The 22,343-nt window shown below is 43.1% G+C and overlaps 1 protein-coding gene across 1 annotated transcript in view; it reads left to right on the top strand.

Annotated features, from left to right (window-relative positions):
- Positions 1–204: 204 nt before the first annotated feature.
- Positions 205–22,343, top strand: part of MIA3 (MIA SH3 domain ER export factor 3) — a 54,237-nt gene continuing 32,098 nt past the window's right edge. The window contains exons 1-6 of the mRNA XM_032632877.1: positions 205–365; positions 3,191–3,324; positions 7,260–7,346; positions 9,598–12,397; positions 13,978–14,139; positions 16,620–16,765. Coding sequence (XP_032488768.1) covers positions 233–365; positions 3,191–3,324; positions 7,260–7,346; positions 9,598–12,397; positions 13,978–14,139; positions 16,620–16,765 — 3,462 coding nt within the window. The 5' untranslated portion in view covers positions 205–232. The remainder of the gene's footprint in view (positions 366–3,190; positions 3,325–7,259; positions 7,347–9,597; positions 12,398–13,977; positions 14,140–16,619; positions 16,766–22,343) is intronic.

Genomic DNA, 22,343 nt, shown 5'->3' with positions numbered 1-22,343 from the left:
GGCAGCAACCGGAGGAGAAAGCCTTGGGAAGGAGGTGCGAGTGCTGGTCCTCCTCCTCCTCCCGGACCCCCTCCATCCCCTCCCGGAGGCCGTGCTGACGTGTCCGCCAGGGACTCACACCCTGGCGGACACCGCCCCTCCCCGCCGCGCGTCCCCCCGCCCCCCGCGCTCCGCCCCCCGCCCCGCCCGGGCCGCCTCCTTCGCGTCACCGGCTCCGCGAGGTGACCACAACATGGCTGCGGCGCCGGGGCTCCTCTTGTGGCTGCTCCTGCTCAGGCCGCTCTGGCGGGTACCCGGGCAGCCGGACCCGGACACCGTCCGGCGCTTCTCGCAGCACAAACTCTGCGCGGACGACGAATGCAGCAGTGAGTGCCCGGGAGGGCGGCGCGGGGGCGGGGGCTCGGCCGCGCACCAAGCCGGCCGGGGGGCCGCAGGCCGGGCGGGCGGAGCGCCGAGGTGGGCGAGCCCCGGGTCCTTGCGTCTGTCTCCTCCGGCCCTGCCGGCGCCCGCGGCCCCAGCCGTGGGGGGGCTGCACCTCCCACTTGTTGCCAGCTGTTCATTTTTCCTTCGCCGACGGAGGCGGGGGTGGGTGGGGGGTCGGGGGTGGCCCCCGGTTTCACAGCGTCCCCTCCCCCGGCCCGCCCCGGCTCCGAGGAAGGATGGGGTGGCGCGCCACTCTCCTTGGTCTCCCCGCGCTGCCCGCGAGCGCTATCTTGCTCCCTCGGCGGGGACCTCGCTGGGTGCAGTCCGGGGGCAGATGCGCTAAGGGCTCGGTGGGCGCCTTCCCTGCGGCAGGTTGCTGGTGGAGCTCGGGAAAGGCTTCCTGGCGCTGCCCCTTTGCCCCTCTGCTTCACTGGGATTCGGGGCTCGGACCACCTTTTGAACAGGGATTGGAGTTTAGGTTTGGGACGAGCCCGGAGTCCAGGCTTGCGGTGTGTTCCAAGGTCTCCTCCCCGGCTCTGCCTCAGTTCTGTCATTTCTGTGCTTGGAAGGCTCCTGCAAACAGCCAGACAGGGAGGGCACCGGAAAGGCCAAAATCTTTCGTTCTCGAAAGAGGCCACCTGGGACCAGCAGCCTCCTCTTTGCGCAGGAAGCGGAATGATTCCCTAACCGCGAATTGGGGGTGGGAGGGTGGACCGTGGGCGTTGAGGAGGGCAGAGAGCCCCAAACTCAGGTGAAGAGGATTGTTAAAGTAAAAACGGTAAATACTGCAAGAGTTTTATAAATCCAGCTCGCTTCAGCCTTAATCATTATTGCTCTTGGGCTGTCTTCCTGTGTATTTGCCGGACAAGTATCATCCTTGTGGCCTCCCAGCCGGTCTCAGATAACCTTGTAAACTTACCGATAACCACTTCAGAAACGGTTGTTCATCTGTTGTAACCAGTACCTATAGAAAAATGTTCGTTCTGAGGAGGCCGAAGCCTACAGTTTAGCTATTTATATTCAAAATGGGTGTTATTTGAAACCAAGTTTCACAATTTGAAGAAGTGTAGCACTGCCAGCCGTTAGAGGAAAGAAAGGAGTCAGTCTTTGATTTGTGTTAAGCCATTCCTAGAAGTAACCCTAGGACTGATGTAAATAAACGCCACGAAAGTGGAGCAACTTCCATGAATTGTTCCTGCAGTTTTCTCAGCGTAAATCCGGGTTATTAGCAAGCAGGGTTGGATATAGCAGATGTTTGCTATTCATTGCTTTCAAGCAGTATCCTACCTGGGTTCCTCAAAACCAGTTACCTAGAGAATCACATCACTGATGCTTCCTTAGTATGGAGACATGGTGTTGGAAGGGCCCGTGGCAGTCACATAACTTGAGAAATGGCATGTGTCGAAACAGATGTAACCAAACACAACAGGCAGCAGCTAGAGCAGGCTCTGGGTCTGTGTTCTGTTGCATAAAGTGTTTACTTAGTAAGGTGTGTGCCTGTGAGCTGTCCTTGTGTGCTTTTCAGATAGCTGTTCCTCAGTATGCATATGTTGTCATCTGATTTATTATTACAAATCTGCAGTGATCTCTTTTAAGGGGGAATAAGAGATACATTGCTGTTTCCAATTCTGATAGAATTCCCAGTCTTAAATTGTCCATCACCTTCACCTTGGCCTCTCACCTAATTGTATCTGAATTAGGATGCTGACATGTATTAAAATAATAAGATTTTAGCTTTAAAATCCAAATAACCCCCTTTAAATCTATATGTTTGTCCCTCAAATACGTATTTAAAGATGTGCTTTAATGTACTTATTGCTAATTGGCTGTTAGAGAAAGTGTTATTTCCATTTCATTCTTCTTTTTCTCTGCTGCTTAATTGCATTTATTGTCCATTTCATCTTACATTAGAAACTGTGTATTTGGCCAACAAAAAGAAAAATATTGCTTCTACCAATTTCTAGATTGAGTGTGATTTGTCCTGCATTTTAAGACTGAAGGTAACTACTAAACAATTCTCATAGTTTTGCTTATCCCTGCCACATATGATTTTGTTTATAGAAACAAAAGCCACTTGCCTACTTTTGATTTTGTTTATAGAAATAAATAAACCTTAATGTTGGGTATAGTCAACATTATATACTTTCAGAAAAATAATATCTTGTAATGTGATTGGATCCATAATAGGGTGTGATGTCCTTTCCCATTATCCATATACTGAGGGAGAGAGCAACTTGACTGCAAATGAAATGGACAGTGTTTACTGCTGCGTGGTAGCAGTTACAGCCACTTAAAGATAGGGCCTTTTAGTGGTTAGTTCAAGTTAATTGACCCCTTGGGGGTTCTTGGGTGCTCTCCCCAATTACCTATTACCTCTGCATTTAGTCATGCTTACACTAGTACCATCTGCGCTCGAATTTACCCAACTGCAAAATGAAGCTTTTCATGATTATGAAACAGCAAAGACTGAGGACTAGATGGTTAGAGAGGGAACCAAGAGTTTCACTTGAGACCAGCCATGTGTGGCGGTGGACGCATTGGGAAAGTTTCCCTCTCTCCTGTCTACTTGCAGGGGGATTCATGATTTATAATGAATAAAGCTCTATAGATGCTTTGAGCATATGAGTTGAAAGTGATTGGTTCCAGAGAGTACTGGAGAAACTTTATTGTTGTTTACAGTGGATTCTTATATTTCCTGATCAGCCACTATGGACTGTGGAAGTTGAATCCTGATATCTGCTTGTTTTTTTTCTCTCTTTATATACAGTGTTAATGTACCGGGGTGAGGCTCTGGAAGATTTTACAGGCCCGGATTGTCGTTTTGTGAATTTTAAAAAAGGTGACCCTGTATATGTCTACTATAAACTGGCAGGGGGATCGCCTGAAGTTTGGGCTGGAAGTGTAAGTAAAAATTTGACATACTTAATTTTCTTCCTTTTTATTGGCTTGTTTAGCGCTGCAAATTTTTTTTTTTTTTTGGCTGCATTGGGTCTTCGTTGCTGTTCGCGGGCTTTCTCTAGTTGCGGCGAGCGGGGACTGCTCTTCGTTGCGGTGCGCGGGCTTCTTGTGGCTTTGCTTGTTGCAGAGCACAGGCTCTAGCCGCACAGGCTTCAGTAGTTGTGGCTCGCGGGCTCTAGAGCGCAGGCTCAGTAGTTGTGGCATGTGGGCTTAGTTGCTCTGCAGCATGTGAGATCTTCCCGGGCCAGGGCTCGAACCTGTGTCCCCTGAATTGGCCGGTGGATTCTTAACCACTGTGCCACCAGGGAAGCCAGCACTGTAAATTTAAGAAACTGTTTCTTGAGGTCTTTGATGGAGTTAACCTGTCCTCTCTGCTAGACTGTGGAAAAAGAGGATGGTCTGTGTCCCCAGCTGGGGACACAGAAAAGGGACTTAAACAGAACTGAACTGCTTCTGGCTATCACTCCTCAGCATCAAGTTCTAGGCCTTACTAGCCACAGATGCTCCATACGTAGTAAATAAGGATGTGGTGGATATATATACAATAGAGTATTATTCAGCCATAAAAAGACTGCAGTCTTGCCATTTGCAACAACATGGATGGATCTGGAGGGTGTTGTGCTTCGTGAAATATGGCAGAGAAAGACAAATACTGTATGTTACCACTTATAAGTAGACTGTAAAAAGTAAAACGAATGAATGTAACAAAGCAGAAGCAGACTCACAGATGCCGGAAACAAACTAGTTGTTACCGATGGTGAAACCTGAAAAATCTTAACTTCATTGTTTCAAAAAGGAAGTATCTGTGGCCTTAATCCTGTAAAGTATGGGCAAGGTAGTGTTTCAGGTATTCACGTATGGAGTTAATTTTAAAAATAATTTTTTTCTAAATTATTCACATACCTAATCATGTGTGCTGTTTCTGTTAAAAAAGCAAAGTATCATTTTCACTGTGTGCTTTCTTGTTTGTTGCTTGTTTTGCTTGCAGCTGCTGGGGCACCCTTTTCCTGCTTTTTTGGACAATTGCTCCCCCAGGTTCACTGAAGCAGCTCTATTCCCAGCCAGCTCTGTGGGTGCCAGGACAGCAGACATGGAAATCATTGACTTTGTCATGCTTTGATGTTTTTAATGAGGAGATTCACTACGAGTGACCTGATTGGGAGGCTTACGAGCTCTTGTCCTTTCCTTTTTATGTGATGTGTGGACTGGTTATTTACTGAAAGTAGTAAGAGTCCTCAATGCCCTTAGGATTGTACAAACTCGGAGAAACACCCAGTCCCAAATGTGAAAAGTTTTACTCTCAATAAAACACCAAACAAACAACAGGAAAGAGGGCTTGAGAATCCCCCATCGGGAAGATTCGATTTATTTTGCTGGCAGTCCAGATTCCTAGGGAGGAGTCTTGTAAGACCAACTGGTCAGGTACAGCCCTTGTATTTAGGCAGGACCCCAGTTGAATCACCATATTCAAAGAAGAATCTATTCTGTTTCTTTCAAGTCTACAGCGTGAGATTTCTACTCTTGGAACATTTTTTCCAAGTCCCTAGGCTGCATTTTTCATGTAGTGGTGAAGCTGGAGCGTTTGGATAAATGAACTTGACTTTGCATTTTCCCTCTTCCACACCTTTGCTCACGACCATATTCACGTCTAGAAAGCCTGCCAATCTTTCTGGTTCCCAACTCTGACCCTGCCTTCCTAGGGAAGCACTGCCCTCAGCTCCCAGCCAGAAGGGATCTTTGCTGTCTAATAATTGTTTAGGTGGCACTTTGTTTGCACTGCTTATGTGGCGTTCCTTTTACTGCCTTGCTTTGTAGTTAATGTGTGTACAGTCTTACCTCCTGTGGAGTCAAAAGCTCTGTAACGGCAGGGCCCATATCTTACCCATTTTCCTTGTGAATATTTCCTTTCAGGGCAGTGGCACTTATTTACATTTGTCCTAATAGTAGCCTATGCAGATTTTGTTCTCTTGAAACAATTCCCTTCCCTTGCCTTCCCCTCCCTTCCCCTGCCTTCCCTTCCCTTCCCCTTTCCCTTTCCCTTCCCTTCGCTTCCCCTTCCCCTTTCCCTTTCCCTTTTCCTCCCCTTGCCTTCCCTTCCCTTGCCTTGCCTTCCCTTGCCTTCCCTTCCCTTCCCTCCTCTTCCCTCCCTCCCCTTCCCTTTTCTTTCTTTTCCCAAATCAACTCAGCAGTTCCTTGGCAGAGATGATATACGGAAGCAAAATTAGATATAAAGCTTACTTTCAGTCATGAGGGCCCATGATTCTGCATCTTTTTGTCAGATCATAAGAAACGGGACCCACTCAATGTAAAAATACGGAGTTTTTTATTGACCTATGGTCTCAGTTGACAAAGATTATACAAAGATAAATGTATTTCCTCTCTTCACAGAGCTCTGATTTCTTTCCCTTTTCCATATTCTCTCAATAAAATAAAATTTTCCTGAGAAGGAAGTAAATGTATTTTCCCTCAGTCTCCTGTCTCATTTCATGAACCTTATAGTTAAGGAAATTAAAAACTATCTCTCCTGAGCTATCAGAATGGTTCTTGTTTTTATTTCTTAGTTTTCATCCTGCAGCTTCTTTTTGTTTCTTAGAGTTTCAGACTTTAGCTGCCAGTGTAGCAATTTAAAATTGCCTTGTCTTATCTAATCTTCAAGGCAGTATTCTACTAAAACTGGCTTTCACATAGTTGCCAGATACAACAAGAGCCCTGGTAATGAGGATATTTTAGGAGTTAGTGATAAGATAGCCTTTTTTTTTCTTTTTGTGCATTTGATCTGCATGTCAATCTCCTTTAATGATTGGAAAGAGATCTGCTTCTCCCTTTCAGACTGTAGCTAGTAAAAGACAGCATATGTTTCTCAAGAGGACAAACTTAATATATCTTAGTGGTTAGTGCTATAGATAAATGGGATAATCTTCTATAGAGGTTTACTTTGCAAGAAACTAAGCTTGCTGTGTAGTTAGTATGAATTTTATTTTCTCCCCAAATACTTGAAAATCCATTTGTTGAAAAACCTAGTATAGCCCATGATATCAATAAATATTTGCCTTTTGTTGTAGTGGTCATGCATTTCAGAAATGTTTTTTTTTTCTTATTAATTTTCATGGCTTTTTTTTTGTTGTTGGTGTGGTTCTTTTTGGCTGCATTGGGTCTTCATTGAGGTGTGCGGGCTTCTCATTGCCATGGCTTCTCTTTTTGCGGAGCGCGGGTGGCTTTCAGTAGTTGCCACGCATGGGCTCGGTAGTTGCCGCGCATGGGCTCAGTAGTTGCCGCGCATGGGCTCTAGGGCGCGCAGGCTTTAGTAGTTGCGGTGCGCAGGCTTAGTTGCTCCGCGGCATGTGGGATCTTCCCGGGCCAGGGATCGAACCCGTGTCCCCTGCATTGGCAGGCGGATTCTTAACCACTGTGCCACCAGGGAAGTCCCCTCATGGCTTTTGTTTATTGGTTTAAGAAAGACTTCTAAGTACTGGTTTATGAGTGATACTGTGAAATGTGCAGATAAATTCTTGTTAGAGGTTATTTGGAATTGTTTCTATCCAACCTTGATTTACATAGTTTTAATCACATAATATACAATAATTTTCTCTTATGCAGATCTTCTAGCTACTTCAGAAATCTCACTTTATGTGCCCTGTGTTTAAAATTAAGCTGAATGTTGAAAGAAAACTTCAGTGGTTTTAGAAAAGTTGCCTTTACAACATTCTGTACTTAATTTTTATTGGAATAATAATCTCTGTAATCGTAATAGCAACATGCATCTCTTGTGGTTATATCTACCTATCTTTATATTTCCTCTCACTACTAAGAAGTCTCTCGTTTATATTTCTTCTACAGAATTTTGATTGATATTCATTTCTTTTGCCCATTTAATATAGGTTGGGCGTACTTTTGGATATTTTCCAAAGGATTTAATCCGCGTAGTCCATGAATATACTCAAGAAGAGCTACAAGTTCCAACAGATGTAAGTTGTGGACTTTTTGTTGTTATTGTTCTCAATTATAAATTGGTTTATAACTTCATCAGTTACATTCAATTAAGTATTTTTGCAAGTCTTTGAATGTGTTTTGATCAAAAAAAGTTAACATCTGTGTATCAGATTTTAATTTATTAGACACCTTTAAAGAAAGGAAGGAAGGAAGGAAGAAAAGTTTGAAAAGAATTTACGGGAGACTTTATATCATAATCTGATAGTTATATGTTGAAGCAGGTGTTCTTATATAAGGCTATGTATACTTGCTCAGGATTTTTCTTTGCTACTTTATGTGAGGAAAAAAGGAAGAAGAATTCAATATCTTTGTATTTAGTTATTAAATTTAGGAGGCAAATACTTTTTTTACAAGTAAGATGAGGTGTCTCACTTTGAAAACTACTCATTGAATAGCTTTTAGACATTTTAAGTATATAGAGATCAGGTTAAATTAATCAAACCCCAAATTATACTAGGTTTTCTTACTGACTGTAATGATTTAAGGGATTAGAGTTATGTGATAGATTTTGGAAAAGGGAACCTGCGCATTTCAGATGAGGTCCAGCCTCAAATCTGCAAGGTCCTGACTGCACAGTCTGTAAAGCATTCATCCAGGGTGCACCAACTTAAAATAGCTTTGTGATGACAAGGATTTTGTGCTCTGGGATCCTCATTCCAGCTGATTATTTTCTGGAGTTTTAAAATGTATAAGAATTGATGCCCACCTTCAAATGGAAATCTTTGAATAACTCTTTGGTGTTGCTGCAAGAGCATGTGAGCTGCTGGCCTGGGGCACTTCTCAGCTGAGCTCGGCAGAATGGATGAAGTCATAGAGCCACTGCTGTTCTTGAAATTTCCTTGTCTTTTCGAGGGACATGAAATCAGCCCTATTGCCTGTTAGGCTTCACTCCTAATGAAGATGCTGCTGGGAGGGAAATACGTATGAGACAGCAGCTCACTGGTCACAGAGACCTCACTTGTTGGGGATTCTGCCTTCTCATTGTACCTCTCACTACATGCTTCCCTCAACATTACGAAATGGCTTAGAAATGCACGCGATGGGAAGAGGAATCATTCATCCTTACCACACTTGTTAGGTCTCTCCAGAGTATTGTGAGAGTTTAGTTAGGAGAAGGAGATTATCTTTGTTGGCTTTTTAACTTTTCCTTCTGTTTGCGACCCATTTTATGTCAATTTGTTTACTAGCAAGAGGAAAGGAAGAATATAGACTTACAGGTAGTCTAAAAGCAGATCTTATTGACAGCTAATCAGAACCCTGATTTAAAGTAGAATATATCCCTCACTGAATCTTGTTTTCAAGGTGTATTTGTGGTGATAGTTAAGTGGGGAGCCCCTTGACACCATTCTCTGTTCCTTAACATTTTTACTTCCCCTGCACCTGTATTTCAGTAAGATGCTTCTTATGCTGAGTTATCTTTCCCAATCCAAGGAAAAAATGAGCCAGAAATCTGTTGTAGACTTAGAGCCTGTCAGCTAGGTGATTCTCCCTGTTTCCAGCTGGGTAAGCAGAGAAGCACAGCCTAGAGGGGAGGATGATGGAGACGCTGGGTGGTCTTCCAGCTTCTCCTGGGCAGATTAGTGTGAGGTAAATTCCCAGAACATCAGGCATAGGTATTGGAAGTCGGGGGACCCAATAAATGATACCCTACTTTTCCCTACTTGTGCTTAGAACAAATCGAGAAACCCAGGAGTCAGGTAGATGGGGACCAAAATGTCACCATTACTTACTGGTAAAGCTTTTTGGAGAACATGGCTCAAGTGTGCGGAAATTAATGGGCTTTTGAACATTGTAGTCTAGAATAAGACAGACTTACCCAGCCACAGGCAGAGCTAGCCAAGTGGGGGTCTCCCCAAGGGAGGCTGTCCTTGTAAAACTGACAGCATGGAAGAGAGAGGGCGTGTATTCCTTCCATCCAGTCTCAAGCAGAAAGCAGGGATGGTGCAGAACAAACCCACCAGCCACATAAATCATTCCTCCCCTGGGGAAAAGAGAATGAAGGGAAGCCAGGAGGAGCATTGCTCAGGTAGAAGTCCTTCCTCATGGAAGCAGGAAGCCAGGGAAAAGTGGGTTCCACCCTCCTATCTCCTGACTCCCCAAGGTTGGCACAAAAGCCCCTCTAGAGCCAAACGTGAATTTGAGATCATCGCTGTCATTAGCCTGGGTAAGCGTTTGCTCTTGTGACACTCGGTTAGTGACACACTAATGTTTTCCTTTCCCTTGCAGGAGACAGATTTTGTTTGTTTTGATGGGGGAAGAGATGATTTTGATAATTATAACGTAGAAGAACTTCTAGGATTCTTGGAATTGTACGATTCTGCCACTGGAGATTCTGCGGAAGTTAAACAAGAAACTTCTCGGCATGTGGAAGAACCTCGTGAAGCGTCTAAGGGAAGTGACCCTGAACCTGAGCCAGTAGAACCCAACTCAGAGGAAAGTGAAAGTATATTATCAGAAAACACTAAGGAATTCAGGGAAAGACATGAGGCTCAAAAGAGCCACCCCCATGTAAATAGTCAAACGGGTCATGCTCAGGGAGAGCGGTCTTCATTTGAACCTTTTGGAGAAATGCTGCAAGATAAGTTAAAAGTGCCAGAAAGTGAAAACAACAAAACCAGCAATAGTTCTCAGGTCTCGAAGGAACAGGAGAGGATTGACGCTTACAAACTTCTGAAAACAGAAATGACTCTGGACTTGAAAACCAAATTTGGCTCAACTGCCGACGCACTCGTGTCAGATGACGAGACAACCAGACTTGTTACTTCGTTAGAGGACGATTTTGTTGAGGAATTGGATGCTGAGTATTACACAGTGGGGAAGGAAGAAGAGGAGAGTAAAGAAAACTTGGATGAGCTGCCATTACTAACCTTTATAGGTGGAGAAGATACGAAAGCTCCAGCGAGCTCTGGAGTTGAGAAACATTCAACAGAGAAAGAGCAGAATTCAAATGAAGAGCAGAAAGTTGAGGAAACTCAGACCCCTGGCATCAAAAACGGTGATAAAAATATACTAACAACCTGGGAAGATACCATCTTCTCTGATGTCACAGAAGGTAAAGAAAACACGGGTATGGATTTACAGAGTACTGAATCAAAGGAAGGAGAGGAAGGGGATGATGCGTTAGTCCTGGACAGCAAACTGGGGAAACCACAGCCAGCAGTAGATCATACTGACCCTGAAAAGGCAGCAGACGGCCTTTTGAATGTAGAAGTCCCTAAAGCAAATAATGACCAAGACCCAGAAGTGGACACAGAACTTCACATTAAAGGAAAAGGGAGGAAGATTGAGGAACCCAAGAGGGACCTGGTGCAGGATGAGGTAGGATTAGAGGATGAGATGCGAGAAGGCACGGCTGTGCGTGGTTCTCCTCAAAGCGGCCACCTCAGCTCTTCGCCAGCTGCTGAAAAGGGTACGGAAACATTAAAACCAGCCTTTGCTAACCAGGAGAATGACCTAAAAGGAGCAGCCGTTCATATCGCAAAAGAAATGCTCCGTGAAGAGAAGCCTGGGGGGCGGAGTTTGGAAGGTGCCTCGGAGAGGGAATTGGTACCTGAAGCGGCAGGGAATCAAAGGGACGAGGGAAAGATTAAACAGGAGTCCGTGGGTGTGGCACCAGTCTTGGGCGGTCATCAGCATAATGCTTCCAAAGAGAGCATGCAGGAAGTAGATGGTTCGGTAAACAGACCGAAACCACGCATGCTTTCGGGGGAGCATCCAGGTGAGGAACTTATAAAGGAATGGCTTCTTAAACCTCAAAATCAGACTAGGTCCTCCCCCCCAGGTGAAATTGGTTTGCCAAGAAAACCGGAAGAGGGTCCCATTCTGGGAAGAAATCTTTCCTGGCAGCAAGGAGATATGGCTGCCGCAGTTCATAAGCAAGCGAGGGAGAAGAGAAGCCTCTCTGGGGAAGAGGTCACAGAGGTCACAGCGGACACCTCAGATGAAGGGCACCAGCCACTGCCGGCCACACAGGAGGTGGGAAGAACGGGCCAAACTGGTAGCACAGAAGGACCAGGTTTCCACACTGAAAATCCAGAAGCAGAAGATGACGATTACAGCCCCGAAGAGCTACTGGAGGATGAAAATGCTGTGAGTGCAAAACGGTCTAAAGAAAAAAGCCCTGAGATTCAGGACAAGAGGTTAGATGTTGACCTTCAAGTCCCTGAAAAAGCTGTTTTAGGTGCCATTAAGACTGATCCTGAAACTGAAGAAAACAAAGAAGAAACTAGTAATATATTGGAAAATGAAAGAAAAAATGAGACTGCAGGTAAAGGGGTAGACAGTCTAGGCAGGGACCCAGGTAGTGTGGATCAGAAAGCACAGAGACCCCCTGAAGGAAGTGACTTTCCTGGCAAGAAAGAAAATCAGACTCCAGAGTTCAGTGAAGCGTCTCAGAATAAAGATCCTGATTCTCTTAAAGAAGACAGCCTTGAGGAACACCTGCAGACCTCAGGGCTCGCAGAGAAGCCTGGCATAGAACTCTTGAAAGAGGATGAGAAGGATGTACAGAACCTCGTGGATGCAGGAAGCCAGGGGTCCGCTTCTGAGGACCGTGATGACGACCCATTCCCCTGGGCTCCACATACACCCATACGGCCTGAGCACAGCGTCCACATGGAGGACTTGCCCATAATCAACAGTTTCTTTAAAGATCAGCAGTCTCTGCAGCGGTTCCAGAAGTACTTTGACGTCCATAAGCTGGAAGCCATGTTCCAGGAAATGTCATCCAAGCTGAAGTTGGCACAGCGGGAGAGCCTGCCCTATAATGTGGAGAAAGTCCTAGATAAGGTCTTCCGTGCTTGCGAGTCACACATTCTGAGCGAGGCAGAGAAGATGCTCGATGCTCGTGTGATGGAAAACAGAGACCTGGGGATGAAGGACAGTAGCATGTTAGAAGAGGCTGCGGTGCTAGATGATGTTCAAGACCTGATCTATTTTGTCAGGTACAGACACTCCACGGTGGAGGAGACTGCACCCCTGGCAGTGGCACAGCCTGCAGAGGAAGGCTGGGGTGGACCAGCGGAAGGTGAGGCGCCCACCTATGGCCTTGTAGGGTTGGGCTTGAGAAACGGGTGTGGGGACCAGGGGACTGCTGAAGCACCTCGTGCCGTGCTTGTAAAGCTCAGTCCACAGGTGCCAGCGTGCCCAGAGGTGAGGGGCAGCACGGGGACGCCCACACGGCCCTTCCCGCCTTCTTTCTTGGAGGCTGGAGCGTGGATAAGGATTTCTTGCCCTGTTTTCCCTTAGACAGTGAGACTGGTAGCATTCTCAAAAAGAAACATCATAAAAAGAGAAAGATAGGAACAAGAAAATGACGCACAAAGTAGACCTGTTAACAGCGTACAAGTTTCATGAAAGGGCTTTTTTGAACACGTAGAATAACTGCTGTCTGTCCAGGGACGGACTGGCATAACTTTTAACTCGATGCCTTGCCCGAGTTTCTTCATTCCCTCCAGCTTTCATCTTTGATGGATGCCATGTTCTTTCCTGCCTCTTTGGGGCAGTCACTTAGGTAGTTAAATTCTGCCAGGCCCTCGGGTTCTCGCATGCAGCTTGATCAAGGATCAAACCAGGATGCAGAGCCTTCTAACACAGCGCTTGGCGGAGAAGCCGTTGAGGAAATAGTGATTGGACTGACGCTGAGCCAGCATCCTAGATAAGCTGATTCTTAGCTCCATACTCGTTTCTCTGTCCCCATGCTTTTCAAATGGAGGCATTTGAACTGAGGGTATACGGCAGACTAACAGGGGGACATAAAGCCACAGAAAAAATGTATCTTCCCAGAATGCCAGTTTGGAGACGGGAACGTTTTTGCTTTTAATCAAAGCAGCTGTATTTTGGATTAGAATGCAAAACTCAAATGAATTTTCAGGGTAAACTATGAGGTTTCAAAGAAATTCACCTTTGCTGTGGGGCGCATTGGGCTGTGTGCTCTGAGCCTCTTAGGGACAGAAATGAGTTCACTCCTTCTGACTCTTGGAGGTACTTTGAAAATATTTGAAAGGTACTTCAGAGAGCTGCCTTTGTACGTAACGCCCTTCTCTGGGCTAGCTCTGTGAAACAAGCATGCTTGTGTATGAAGGGGGCCTGTTATTTCTGGGTAGAATAGACGTCTCCTATTTCTGCTCTTGACTGGAATTCCCTTTTGCACATTTATCTGTGTGGGCATATGTTGGTTTGCTAAGAGAAGTTAGGCTTATTGAAGTCCCTACCATAAATATATTTATTTATGAAATACTTCGGGATGAGGGGTTTTCTTGTTTTGTTTTGTTTGTGTGTTTTGCCACGTGGCTTGTGTAGTCTTAGTTCCCGGACCAGGGATTGAACCTGGGCCATGGCAGTGAAAGCACAGTAGCCCTAACCGCTGGACCACCAGGGAATTCCCGGGATGAGGGTTTCTTTGTCAATTTCATTGTGTAGCTTAGGCATCTGTGAAGTGAAAGGAAAGCAACTGAAACTCTTTTTTTTCCTTGCCCAGTTGTGCCCCACGGGATGCTAGCACACTGAGGGCAAGGGGTGAGGGGCCCTGGAGATGTGTGGTGAGGGGCTGCTGGAGGGGGGCTGTCTTCGAGCTTTGCCAGCCCAGTGCGTTCTTCTCCCCTACAGACATACAACCACCGCTGGAGGAGAATATTCCACGGGAAAACACAGAAGTTCTTACAATGCAGATTCCTGAAGAGCCCAGCCACGTGGATCAACCTGTGACCAGTGACATGGGTACATCAGAAGTGTCCCAGGAGCCAAATACCGAGACAGCCGGAGACCCAGGTAAAGCTTGCTAATTTTTCTCTACAAAGTAGAAGCCTATTCTAAAGAAGCCCTCCTAGGAGATTTGTTGCTAAAGGTAGGAAATAGAGGGGAGAATAACACAGGTGGGAATGCATAAAAAGTAGGAAATCCCAGAACTAACAGAAAAAGTAGGAGTCAAGACAGGTGGAGGTCAATCATACGAAGCAGGTCAGAGACCGTAACTAACCTACCAACCAGTGCTTGGCTAGCATTAGCTTATGCAAGTAACTTAAATCTAAAACACTATTCTTAAAACGCCTACTGGTCAAAAACAGTAGTTTTCTGCCAGACCAACAGCTGCAGAAACTCTGGGGCTGGAGACGGGCAATCTGTTTAACAAGCAGTCCAGGGAATTCTGATCTGTTACAAGTTAAAGTTTGAGAACCACTGCTCTGAAACTCACAAATTCTCCTTTCCCTTCATCTGCCCCTCCCCTCCAATAGAGTACATTGTAGCTTAGTTCTTTTGTTAATTTGCTACCTGGCCATAGAAGTTTTTTTTAAAACAGTGAGGGGATATTTATGTCTAGATATACTATAAGATGAGAGGAAACAGTACAGAATTTTTGCAGTACATAACGGCCCAGTGTAGAGGGACCCCTGTGAATAGTACTTAATCACTGAGCACAGTAAACATCCAGTGGGAGAGCAACTCATTTCATTTGGATTGAGGAAGTTGTTTTAAAAATAGAGTTTGAAAGAATGCAACCCAAGTATTAGTATCAACAGCTTTCTGATTTTTGTGTAGTCACTCATTTTACCAATAAATCAGAACAGCTGATTGTGTTATTTTGTCTATCCAATATGGCAATATGAATCATTACCATTTTATGTTTTTAGAGGTCATGGTCTCTAACCATAGGTAAAGCATTACCCTGTGATACCACAGGCCCGGCAGCACTGGGCTGCCCCCCTGATTTACCCCCCTTTGAAATATAGGAGAGGTCACAGCAGGAAGAGGAATTCAGCTAATTTGAGAAGAAATGGCGTATTAGAGGGCTCCTATGTTCCAGAGGACATTGCATTCATGTATAATACTCTCTACTTCTAAACTCTTGTAACTCAAAAAGGTTCTGCTTGTTGAGAATGAGTCATATATCAATAAGACTTATTATTCTCTTGCTTAAAAACATGCAGGGGTAGGAAAGATTTTGCTTGCAGAATTAAAAACGGGTTTTGCCTTGTCCTTTAAGTTCCAGCACAAAATGGCATCAACTACCTTTAGAGGCTGATCTTCCCAAATGGTCCTTCATGCATCTCAGGTGTTGAGGTGCTGACCTGATTGGGAAAACCTCACCAGTGGTCAGATTCATAGGTCAATAGCAACGGAATCTCGGGGCTGGAAGAGATCTGAGTGGCAACTAGTCCAACTTCTCACTAATTGCTTCTTGGACTCCTAGCTGTTTATAAGAAGCACCCCAGACCCAAATAACTCATCCTGAAATCTCCTCCCTACCACTCCGTCACGTGGAGATCCTTTCAGGAAGAGCTGGAATTCGAGCTTTTTCACAGAGCTGCAAGCTAGGCCCCCACCTTGTAAGCAGTCCCCTTTCATCTGTCTTGGTGTTTACCATATTCCCTTTTGTGCAGCTGTCATTCATCCATTCAGTAAGCAGTTACTGAGTGCCTGCCAGGTGCGAGATGCTGGTGCTGACTATGGGTGCAAGTCTGCAAACTAACGCTCTTTTTTGTTGTTTTTAATTTTCAGTTTTGTTTATTTACATATTCTCTCACGTAAAAGGGAACAGAAATCCATCAGTTTTTTTTTTTTTTTTTTTTGCGGTACGCGGGCCTCTCACTGTTGTGGCCTCTCCCATTGCAGAGCACAGGCTCCGGACGCGCAGGCTCAGCGGCCATGGCTCACAGGCGCAGCTGCTCTGCGGCATGTGGGATCCTCCCAGACCGGGGCACGAACCCGTGTCCCCTGCATCGGCAGGCGGACTCTCAACCACTGCGCCACCAGGGAAGCCCAATCCATCAGTTTTTAACCGACTCAGAATTACAGTTTTCCAGATTTAAAAAAGACCATCCATTTGTATAGATTTACTAACCCTCTTTTCTTACTCATTGTTTGCCTGAAGTTTCTAATAGAGTGCTTTACCAGCACTAAATAAATCTTTGTTAAATGTGACAGTGTGTATATGGCAAAAGCATAAAATTCTGGTTTTCTCAGTCCCCATGAGTCTACATTGTTCAGATAGCAGTTGCATTGCCAGGGAAGTGATGGAGGGGGACTGCTGGTGGGGAGAGTGGGTTGGAGATGATGTTCACTTTATAATCGAGGATGTGATGGCTCTAATGGGGGTCCTGAAATGTTTTTATATAATTGTCTTCAGGGGAAGCACATATCCAGGCAGAGTGACTGGTATTTAGTGGGCACTCAATAAATATTTTACATGAAGAGAAACAAATCTTATTCTGAAGCATAAATAAAGTATTAGCTTTCTCCCTCAATTTTAGGGATAATTACAACAGAAGGCCCTCCTATCGATGCTGTTGATGCAAAAGAGCAACTGGAAACAAATGCTGAAGAACCATCAAGTGTCACACTTTTGGAAAATGCAATTCTTTTCATATATTCATTCGTGTTTTATTTAACTGAGACGGTAAGTCTGACATACAATTTCTTCAAATAGAATGTTGATCATTACAGTTTTCAAGTTGATTTTAAGCATGAGATGAAGAACTTAAAATGTCTGTATGAAAACTACTCCTGAGCCTTTGAAGGTAGCCTCTGAAACAAGCCGCAGGTGTGTGATGTTGGTTGGTGGGTTCTTAGCTCAGTTCAGCACTTGAGAAGGATGTGCTGCCTGCCAGCACTAGACGTATGCACACCTGTAAAACGCGGTTCTTCCCTCGAGCACCTTTCAGTCTAGCAGGGAGATAAGGACACTGACTTGAAACACTGTATGCTATGGGAAGGGAGAGAAGTATTTACCTGATGGTGGAATAATATGTTGAATAAATTAATTCACTGAGGTGGGAGGACGGTCAGAGAAGGTCAGATGTTAGCCGAGACATGTTTTGAGCAGGGTTGAAGGACCCGTGTGAGTTGGATGTGTAGTTTGTTGTTGAATAGGACCGGGGGAGATGCAGTCACACGGAAGAAGGCCTGTTTGAAGAGTTGGGACTTGAAGAAAAGGTTACTTGGGGAAGCCAGGGAAGCGTTAGTCGGTGTTATCCAAGTATAGAGTTAGAGGGTCATGGTCTTTTGGAGGGAGATGGGCACACATAAAGGAAGTTGTGTGTCATGATAAGTGATGTTAGGGCTGGAGATCCTTTGAAGGCTTTAAGGAGGAAAGAAGTATGGTCATATTTGTGCTTAGAGTCACTTATGGCAGAATATTTATTCAGATTTATCTGTCTGAGTCCTGATCCAAATGAGACATTTAATCTGTCCAGAAGCTTAAGCTTTTTAGGACTTAGCACCCCCTTGTGGTATTTGTTGAAATTCGACGTTCTTCTTGGTAAGTATGGGAATTTCGAGCAAACTTTCCGAATTTGGAGACAAAGTTGCCCTTGGAGCTATAGAGAAAGTATTGTCTCCAGCAAAACTATTTTTCCTTTAGGTTCTGTTATTTCAAGCCTTTTGTAGGAAAAGGGTTATTTTTTGTTATTTCAAACGCAGGGGCTTTGAGTGAGGATGGTCCGGTTTCAAATCCCAGGTTTATCATTTAGAAGCCTGGGCAAATTACTAAGTTTGAACCTCAGCTTCCTCATCTTTAAAATGCAGAGAATGCCTACTCCAGTTGTTGTAAGAATGAAATGAACTGATAATGTCAAGTGTCTCATGTAGTGCCTGGCATTTTATAGGATCTCATCCCCTGCCTACTTCTCATTTGGATGGTCGGAGTGCAGTGTAAAGACATTGAATACCTGGGGAATTCAGGAGAAAGGCCACCAGGATGGGAAAGATGGAGGAAAACCAAACCATTTTTCAGTTTTCTCCATGGTTGTGGTAGCGGCAGCCTCCCCGGTGATGGTGTGCATGACTTGTGCAGTTAGAATAATGAAATTTTCAGTGATTAAGGCAGTCTTAGAATTCACATTTGGCTATCAGCATGAATCATCATCACCTCTAAAATTTAACAGCCTCCAAATGTGGGAGGAATTCTTCATTCATTTTATTTGTGGATAGGCACAGAGCCCTGTTCTAGTCCTGGGCTGGGGGACACAGATGTGGTAGAGGATACAGTCTCTGCTTGAGGGATGGTGGGAGAAGACGCAGACATGAATAGCAAGAGAAAAGGGCGCACGTTACAAACTAACAATGATTTGAAAGGTATTGTCAGGAAAGTATTTTGATGGCCCAGTATGTACAGAGTATTGTGCTAGGAATAAAAGAGTCTAAGAGGTATGAAGCATCTTTCTGATTTCTGAAAGGCTTAAAAAGGGGTGTATCAAATCTATATGAAAATTGGAAAAATGGAAAACATGAAATCGCTTTCGTGAATTATCAAATAAGTAGTATAGATAATTATTTGATAGAGCTGGGGAATAATGGGGTGCCGACTTGTTTGGAAAAACTGCACCAGAAGTCAGATGCATAGATCAACAGTTAATGGAATCTCAGGGCTTGGAGAGATCTGAGAGAACAATTAGTCCAACTTCTCAGTAACTGCAGTAATTTCCTCTACTACAGCCCTGACCAGTAGTTAGGGGGTCTGGGCATCAAAAATTCCTAGTGTGATCAACCTACCTTATAAGGCTACACATTGCTCTGTTGGCTAGTTCATTCTTATATTGACTCCAAATTTTCCTCCATATGATTTTTTTTTCTCCTAGAATCTAATTCCTTTTCTATATAGTAATCTTTTAAATATTTGAAGTTATTGCTTTAATTTTTGGGGTTTTTTTTTAGTGTTTTAGCATGGAAAAATTTCAAAATAGTAATAGTAAAGAGAGAGAAGAGTAAAATGAAATCATGGGCCCATCACTCGGCTTAATGGTAATTCCTTAATATCACCCATTATTTGACACATTTCAAAATCCCCTCCCCTCCTTTTAAAATTATTCTTACTTAATTTGGGATCTTGTTGAAGTCCAAAAGTTATAAGGGGTTGATATAAGCCTTAAATCAACTTTAATCAGATATATATTACATATAACAAAGTGTACCCATTTTAGGAATATGGCTCAGTGAATTTTAACAAATGTATACACCCGTGTAAAAACAACCGTAAGCAAATAAGGAACATTTCCTTCGTTTGAAAAAGTTCTCTTGCGTACCTTCCCAATATATCCCGCGAACTCCAGGCAACCACTGACAGAACTTTTTCTCAAATAGATTAGCTTTTCCTGTTGTAGAATTACAATTATAAATGGATTTATAGTTAGGATTGAAATTTGCTCAGTCACATGGAAAGTTTATTTTATCTTAGAAACTGCCATACTGTTCTCAAGGATGAATGTACCATTTTATACTTCCACTAACAATGTCTAAAACTTCCAGTTGGTCACATATTTGCTAACACCTGGTATTATCAGTCTTAAATTGTAGACATTCTAGTGGGTGTGTCTTTGAGGTTTTAATTGTATTTCCTGATGCTTTATGATGTTGAGCGCTTTTTCATGTGGCCATACTTTTTTGTGGGTTTATGTGTGAAATAGCTCTTCAAATCTTTTGCCCCTCTTTATTTATTTATGTTTTTTTCAATTTAATTTTTATTGGAGTACAGTTGATTTACAATGTTGTGTGTTTCAGGTGTACAGCAAAGTGAATCAGTTATACATGTACATATATCCACTCTTTTTAAGATTCTTTTCCCATATAGGCCATTACAGAGTATTGTGTAGTGTTCCCTGTGCTATACGGCAGGTCCTTATTGGTTATCTATTCTGTATATAGTAGCATGTATATGTCAATCCCAATCTTCCAATTTATCCCTCCCCCCTTCTTACCCCCTGGTAACCATAAGTTTGTTTTCTACATCTTTAACTATTTTTAGATAAGTTCATTTTTTAGATAAGTTCATTTGTACCCTTTTTTTAGATTCCACATATAAGTGGTATCATGTATCTCTGAATGACTTACTTCACTCAGTATGACAATCTCTAGGTCCATTCATATTGCTGCAAATGGCATTATTTTGTTGCCCTCCTTTAAACTGGGTTTTTTTCTTTCTAAATATTAAGGTCTAAGGGTTCTTTATATTCGTATAGTTTAGATACAACTCCTTTGTCAGTACATATTGCAAATAATTTCTTCCAGACTCTGGCTTGGCCTTTCAATCTCTTAACATTGCCTTTTAAAGAGCAGATTTTTAACTGTTTTATTAATGTTTACTTTTATGTAAAGTGCTTTTTATTTCCTGCCTAAGGAATCTTAGGCATTTCCAATGACATGAATATTTTCTCATGTTTTCTTCTAGAAGTTTTATAGTTATACCTTTCACGATTAAGTCTTTGTTCCATTTTGAGTTAATTTTTGTGAATGATGTGAGGTAAAGGTCAGGTTTCATTCCCTCACACCCCCCTCAGATGGATATCCATTTGCTCCCATACCATTTCTTTCCCCTTCAAATTACTTGGCACCTTGAGGTGAAATCAGTTGACCATATATGCATGTCTCTTGCTGGACTTTATTCTGTTCCACTGATCTCTATTTCTGTCCTGAGACAATACCACACGCTTTTAATTACTACAGCTTTATAATAGGTCTTGCAGTCAGGTAGTTCTTTTGCAAAATTGTTTTGGCTACCGCATTTCCATGTACATTTTAGAATCAACTTATCAGTTGCTACAAAAAAGCTTGCTGAGAGTTTGATTGTTATTATATTGAATCTATAGATGAGTTTGGGAAGAACTGATATCAACAAATATTAAGGCTTCTATTTAAGTTCATCTCTGCATTCATTTAGATCTTCAATTTCTCTAAACGATGATTTGTAGTTTTCACTGTACAAGTTTCATGTGTATTTTGTTTATGTATGCCATGTATTTCATGGTTTTTGATGTGAATGGTACCTTTTTTGCATTTTGTTTACAATTACTTTTTTTGCTGATGTGTAGAAATACAGTTGACTTTTGTATGTTGACCTTGTACCGTACTACATTTACTTATTATCTTAGTACTTATTTACTAAATTATCTATTATTTCTAGAGGGAGTTGTAGATTTCATAGGATTCTCTGTGTAGATGATCATGTCATCTGTGAATAAACACACCTTTTTAAAAAGATTAATTAAAGCATAATTTACATCTCGTAAAATTCACCCTTTCTGTGTACAGTTCTATGAGTTTTCAGATTATTTTTTCAAAAAATTTTTGTGTCCCCTTTCTCTTGCCTCTCCTTCTAGGACTCTAACTATACATATGTTAGTTCACTTTATGTAGTTCCACAGGTCACTGAGGCTCTGTTCTTTTTTGTTGTTGTTTTTTAGCCCTTTTATGTCTTTGCTTCAGTTTAAGTACTTCCTGTTGCTGTCTTCAAGTTCATTGATCTTTTCTTTTGTGGAATCTAATCTGTTGTTAAGCCCATCAGGTGAATTTTTTATTCCTGATATTTTATTTTTTAGCTCTAAAAGTTCCACTCAGTCCTATTTTTTTTTTTTTTTTTTTTTTGCTGTACGAGGACCTCTAACTGTTGTGGCCTCTCCCGTTGCGGAGCACAGGCTCTAGACGCGCAGGCTCAGCGGCCATGGCTCACGCGCCCAGCCGCTCTGCAGCATGTGGGATCTTCCCGGACCAGGGCACGAACACATGTCCCCTGCATTGGCAGGCAGACTCTCAACCACTGCACCACCAGGGAAGCCCCTCAGTCCTATTTTATATCTTCCATTTCTCTCCTTAGTATGGTCATTTAAAAAAAAATTCTTAAATATATTTTATGACTCTTTTAAAGCCCTTTAAAGCTAATATTCTGTCATCTCTTGCAATTTCTTGGTCTGTTTTTACTTATCTCTTAGTTATGGCATACATTTTCCTGCTTTTTTCCATGTCTAAAGTTTTTTTTTTTTGGTTTGTTTCTGTTTGTTTTTTGGATGCTAGGCGCTGTGGATGTGAATGTTGTTGGGTGCCTGGGTTTTGCTGGCTTCCTTTAAAAAGGATTGAAGTTTGTTTTGCTAAGCTGTTAAGTTACTTGATGATCAGCTTGATCCTTTCTAGTCTTAATTTTTAAGATCTGTTAGGAGGTGTAGTATATGTATAGTCTTTACTCCAGGGCTAGTGTTTCCCTACTATGA

This window comes from Phocoena sinus, chromosome 1, assembly GCF_008692025.1.
Source record: "Phocoena sinus isolate mPhoSin1 chromosome 1, mPhoSin1.pri, whole genome shotgun sequence".
NCBI classification, from domain to species: Eukaryota; Metazoa; Chordata; class Mammalia; order Artiodactyla; family Phocoenidae; genus Phocoena; species Phocoena sinus.
The sequence above is the reverse complement of the archived record's forward strand: the minus strand, read 5'-3'. Positions and strand labels throughout refer to the sequence as shown.